We start from the raw sequence: 6,000 nt of genomic DNA, 5'->3' as shown, positions 1-6,000 counted from the left end.
CTTTCATTTGAATTTGTGGAGAATGTGCCCTCCAGAACACTCTTTCGGCCCTAAACCTTCATTATTTACCATCTGTGTCCCCGCCCCCACCTCGCAAACTAAGAGAGTTTTGCTGACTGAGTTGTTGGGCGTGACTCATTTTATATTGCTGTACTGGCCCCGACTTAATGCTTCCTCGTTCTTACATCCGAGTTTCGCTTGTTCCAGAAACCGTTGTTTCTCCTTACGTTTTTACGTCTGGCTGAGCAACTGTCCGCTGATTAATTCTTACCTTTCTTTAAGGTTTCACAGAGTTCTTTGGCTTAGCGCAGAGGGGTGTTTGTTCCCTCCCCTCCTGTTCCTTACTGGCTGCTCGGTGAATCTGTGCGCCTCCTGTGATCTGCTTGCATGGCAGTGCACAAAGGGCTATTTAACATCTCTCAGGTACACTGCATCATCACAAGTGACCTTGATATCGTAGATAAATTGCATCGAGCTCGCAGGACGGGTCTCACTCATGTTGTGGACACTATGTGGACACGAGCTTGGGGTCCGCCTCTGCAGTAACCTACGCATTACCTCATGCTACTTTCCTTTCTGACAGTCAACAAAGGTTGTTCCAGCTGCAGACACACCACAGGGCTGTGCAGGTGAGCTTTGACTTGCAAATGGAGCTGAGCTCGAAGTTCTCTAACCAGCTTCGAAAACCTGACCTCGCCTAAGGCTCCCTCCTCTAACCCCCACCTTCAGAGAATTCCTAAGCCGTGGAATGAGCTACAAACACCTGAGATGTAAGAGTGTGTCTCGGGACCTATCACTTCTTCTCGGCTCCCTTTGTCCTGAAGAAAGACATCAGAAACAGGGGAGGCTGGTCCCAGTGAGAGGGGGGGGGGGTGCAGGGAGGGGCCTGGGGGCAGCACCCCTTCCGATTCTATCAGCTGCCTGAAAGGCTAGTTTACTTAATTGCAGGGGGAACCTTCAAAGGGTCCTCTCCACTTGGAACCACATGGCGTCTGTTTGAGAGCCTTTCAGCCAGTGCTAGAAAATGGCATGAAAAAAACGGATAGAAAAAAGAAGAAGTTTCTGCGTTTTTTCCTCTTCTTGCAAATTGGTGTGTCTGATGGAACAAACTTGTGTTTTTGTGCTCACAAGGGGCGCTTTGTGAGCTCATTCATGGCCCTGTTTCGGATGAGAGGGGTGTCCAGACACACTGCCCAGCCCCCCAAATAAAAACAACACAGTGCCACCCCAGCCTATTCCCTTAATCACTGCCAGCAGCATCGATCAATCAATGAGTGTCCGTGAAACAAAAGAGGCTCCTGTCACGCGAGAAGTGCAATCATCAGTGTGCCGCTGTAGGAGCCCAGCAGAAGCCACCCTTTCTGCACAGATGCTGTGTAATTTCGAAAATTGTTATCCATCCTAAAAGGAATATTTCTCTCTCCATTGAGCCATCCATGTTCATCCACAAATAAATAAATAAATTATATATATATATATATATATATATATATATATATATATATATATATATATATATATACATACATACATACATCCACTTGTATAAAGTCAACCACCCTCTCAACGTCTCTCGCTCTCCATCCATACATCCACCCAATTTCCATCCATCCATCCATCCATCCTTTTCACCCTCATTGTCTCCCTCTCTCCATTTTTGCGTTAATCACACCACTCACACTTCATCCAGTCCATGTTATCCATCCATCTGTCCATTCATTCAGTCATCCAGCCACAACCCCATTATTTATCGTTCAGTTACGTGCATCCTGCCTTTCCCCGCCCATCAGTCACACCCTCCTCACACTCATTCTCTTCCATTTCCATTCATCCGTCTATCCTTGAATGCAACCATCTGGTCCTCCCATTACCACTCTCCATTTATCAACCTATTTACTCCCACAACTATTTTTTATTTTAGTTTTTAGCAGGCTACACATATTACCTTCCAGTTATATCCTTCCTTAAATATTCGCTTTTTCTTACCTCCATCTTTCCACCATCCATCACTCCTGCCCTCTAACCCTCATTGTCTCCCACTCTCCGGTCTTGCATTCATTCCTTCCTTCACACTCTTCCATCCATCTCTCCATCATTGAGTCTTTCCATCCATCCATTCACAATGCTCTACAACACACATTAAACACGTTAACAAAGCCAATAGCTCTGTCTAAACACTTATAACGCCCCAAAGGCGAGACCTAATGACTATGCCAATGCTGGTTTAAATTTTAATCAAGTGCTTCCTAACTGCAGTGTTTGATCTCAAGTGGAGTTTCCTTCAGAAGAAGGAGTTTGCTGTTAAGCTCTGGGAATACCCTGCAATTTCTAAATCGTAGGCTGATCAAGAATTCAACAGGCTACCATATCATTCTTCGAGAGATAGCTTGAGAATCCTTGCAGCTACAAGGATGGTTTTACCTGGAACACACAAGAATGATCAAATTCTCCAACTTGCATCACAATCGAAATCCAATAGACTGTTCAATTACCATTAAACTTTTTCTCCACCTCACACTGCAATAGACCTTACCATCAATGGAGTGGCAAGGGGTAAGTGAAATTTATAAGAATATAACTGAAGAAAATTAAAAAAAGCAACCACAAGGCACCAATTATCCCGGACTTCTTTCCTAACAAATGATTCTGGAATTGCTTACGTTTTCGGGCCAGCTGGTACACTTGATATCGCATGCTCTGATAGTAGAAATTATCATCCAGTACAATGCAAAGTGGAAAGGAAGACTCGGTGAGCTTTAGGCCACAGGCAGATCCCGCCTCAGCTGACCTGGAAGAAAAGAGTCCTTGACTGTCCAGGCAGCAGATGAAGTGACTCCATAATGCCTCAGTGTGATCTTTGGGAGCAGACAAGGGAGCACCGGTGGTAACAGACGTCAAGAAGCAGTCAACATAGAGGAGCAGCTCTTGACGGTACTGCTTCCAATTGGAGATCTGAGACACAAAATAAAACAAGATCATTTATTTCAAAACTAATAGCATACTGTACAAAATAGAAGTACTACATCCATTTCTGCATGTCACATCTGGGTCACTGTGATCAATTCAAGAGTATTGTGTCACGTTCTGGAGGTCAAAACTAAAGTACTGGGTCCAGTTCTGTATGTCAATCTGCAGTACAACATGCAGCAGTGGAGATCAAAACTGGATCAATTTTTTGAGTTATCTTTTTGGATTCCACATTTTTCGGAATTCGTGAGATAACTGTATAAAGATGTAATACAAAAAGTGGGATATACAGTAAATAAGCAGATGTGCAGAATGTAATATGAAAAATAGTTCTATTCTTAGAGCATGTGTGGGGGAGGCGTATTGACTCATAAGATGCATCCTCTTACTCTCTGGACATCTGGTTCATGCAATGCTTTTCTTTTATGCGAATTCTATACAGATATAGAATTGTATTGCCTAGATCCTTAGCGTGAAGAATAAAGATAACAGGACATGATGATCCAAGTTCAGAAGAACCGCTATAATATTTTTAAAAACATGGGATTTGACCTTTGCACTGGCATAATAAATTAACATATTGCTGTATTTGCGTTTATTTTTACACTTGCTCCAAATAACATTTATTTTCTCTGGCGGACCTCAAAATATGTACCTCCACATACAAGCCCAAAACACTTTAGTAGGAGAAGTTATGATTACTATGTGAAAGCTGACATTTGCCAATTAATGTTAGCTATACAAATATATCTACCCTGATTGCACTGCTAATGACCTCACAAATCACATTAGTGATAGTTTTTTAGGTCGAGCGTAGTGAAGGACCTATTGTCGGCGGTTTCGGGGGAATGTGAGACAGCGTTCGGCCACGCGCCTCGCTGTCTCAGATTCCTCCTCGAGGGCGCGCACGGCGCCGTGCACATCCCCTGCCTCGCATTCGCAGCCTCTCTCAATCACACACAGCCACACTCACGCATGCGCGCACACACACATACACCCACGCAGGCACAATGCATCGGGACACACATATACACACGCACAGCTGACACACAGCCACACATATACATACACACGCACAGCTACACACGCGCGCACCCCCCCCCCAAACCCCACTTACCGCATCGGTGCAACTCCCTCGGGCATGGGAGCCCCGCGTCACCACTGCTCCTCTCCTAGCCAGCCAATCCGTGGGCGCGGGCTTCCAGCAGGAAACGGAAGTCCCGCCCCACAGCAGTTTTCCGCACGCACACGTCTTGTTTTGAAAGGCGCAGCACTCCTAAACTGAAACACAGGCTGCCCGGCGTTGCTTTTCTTCTGGGCGGCACACCATTAATGCTAAACAATGGCAACCACACATGTCGCTCTTCTATTTTGCAATTGTTCATTCGTTTAACAGTGCACAACTTTGAATCTCCAACATAGACTGCCGGGTGTTACTATTCCTTTAGGCAGCCTGCCATTAATCTTGAACAATAGCGGCCTTGCGGTGCAGCAAAGGTGTGATTCGGTTTTGTCCCATAAACTGTAGTAGTAGCCAAGCGATGCACATATTTACTGCTTGTTTTTGTAAGTGTGCCTGTGAGGCATGGGAGACACCTCGAAATATGACGAATCCGCGGGTTGGGGGGGGGGGGGCGGGAGACAGAGCAGGGGACGTGCAAATGTCAAAATCTGTGCTTTCTCGCTCTCATTTAAAAATCATTCTGTGCTCGTCGCAGAATTAAAATTCGTGACATTTTATCTCTGCGGCATTCAACATGCGGTGCCGTTCGGGAGGAAGAGGCTTTGTGCGCAGTTCTGAACCTCGCTCTCTCTCTCTCCTCCACCCTCTCCCATGTTACTTGTTTTACCTTTATTGAAAACCCCCTCTCTGGTTTGTCTTTCTCTTTTCAGTTTTATCTTTTCGCTACTCTGTCTTTTTCCTCTTCTTTTTTTTTCAATTTCTATTTCTTTACTTCTGTTTTAGGTTCATTCGTTCTTTTTGTGCCATAAGGCTTCATAACGATTGCATTTCGCAGCAATTATGAGATAAATACCGGAAGTACAACTAGGATCTATGCAGCGGAGCGGCTCTTTTCAATCTGTGAGCAGCGGAGCCTGTGCTGGGTGCACGGCTCCACAGCTCTCCTGCCTGCCCCACCCCATGCGCACCTGCAGCTCGGAGTGGCACCGCCCATGCTCGTCCTTCTACTGGTGCTTCACTAGGAAACCTGGCCTCCACCAGTCCCTCCCCCGTGATGCGGAAATAGTACATTATACACCAGCCTGCACGCCGGCTTTCTCTCAAGCACGCACCCCACCGGTACCTGCCAGCCTTTTCACAGAGCGCTGACCTGTGCCCTCCAATAACAGCTCCGACAGCCCACCCATCATGGCCCAAAACCAGCACTCCGGCACTGCAGTCAGTGGTTCCCCATGGGGCAACGGAAAGCCCAGGAAAGTAGCACTCATCACCGGCATCACAGGGCAGGTAAGAGTGTAGATGCAGCATTATTGCATCTAATATGGCCCAACTTAATGTTTTCTTTTAACTTACCTGTGCATTCCTTTCCCATTAACGACATATGCTTCCGTTCCTGCGTTCACATCCAGTTTAAAGCTGCTTTCTGGAAGCTGTAGTCTTATTTAACATCAGCTGAATTGAGCTGTTGTATTGCATGATTATATTATTCAAAATACATAATAAGTATTGTAAATATGTGTTTCTGGATGCCTGAAAGATCATATTCCGCCCTCTAGGACAATTGTGGTTCGGCGACATAAAGCAGATGTACCATCTATAAAGTCCCGATAAATTCAAATCGAGGACAAAAGCGGGACATCAGGTAGTGATGGCCAGTTGTTTGGTGTGGTTAATTAGCTAGTGTGAGGTGTTTAGTTATTCTTTTTTGTAGCCCAGGTTTTATTTATTAAAACCTTTTTTTCACTCATCACCTGCTGCTTTGTGGCGATCCCATGCTTTTGCAGTCTTTCATTGAAAAAAAGATAGCGGAATTGTGAGGGACATTTATTTAGTGCATACCAGTGGAGTAA

General features: G+C 45.3%; 1 protein-coding gene across 2 annotated transcripts in view; it reads right to left on the bottom strand.

Annotated features, from left to right (window-relative positions):
• The window catches only part of PSTK (phosphoseryl-tRNA kinase), a 96,314-nt gene that overhangs the window by 65,587 nt on the left and 24,727 nt on the right, over positions 1–6,000 (bottom strand). For both annotated transcript variants that reach the window (XM_086949858.1, XM_086949859.1), the window contains exon 2: positions 2,661–2,952. In XM_086949858.1, the coding sequence (XP_086805984.1) occupies positions 2,661–2,952 (292 nt within the window). The remainder of the gene's footprint in view (positions 1–2,660; positions 2,953–6,000) is intronic.

This window comes from Lissotriton vulgaris, unplaced genomic scaffold, assembly GCF_964263255.1.
Source record: "Lissotriton vulgaris unplaced genomic scaffold, aLisVul1.2 SCAFFOLD_2975, whole genome shotgun sequence".
NCBI lineage: Eukaryota > Metazoa > Chordata > Amphibia > Caudata > Salamandridae > Lissotriton > Lissotriton vulgaris.
This window is presented reverse-complemented; position numbering and strand designations above follow the sequence as displayed.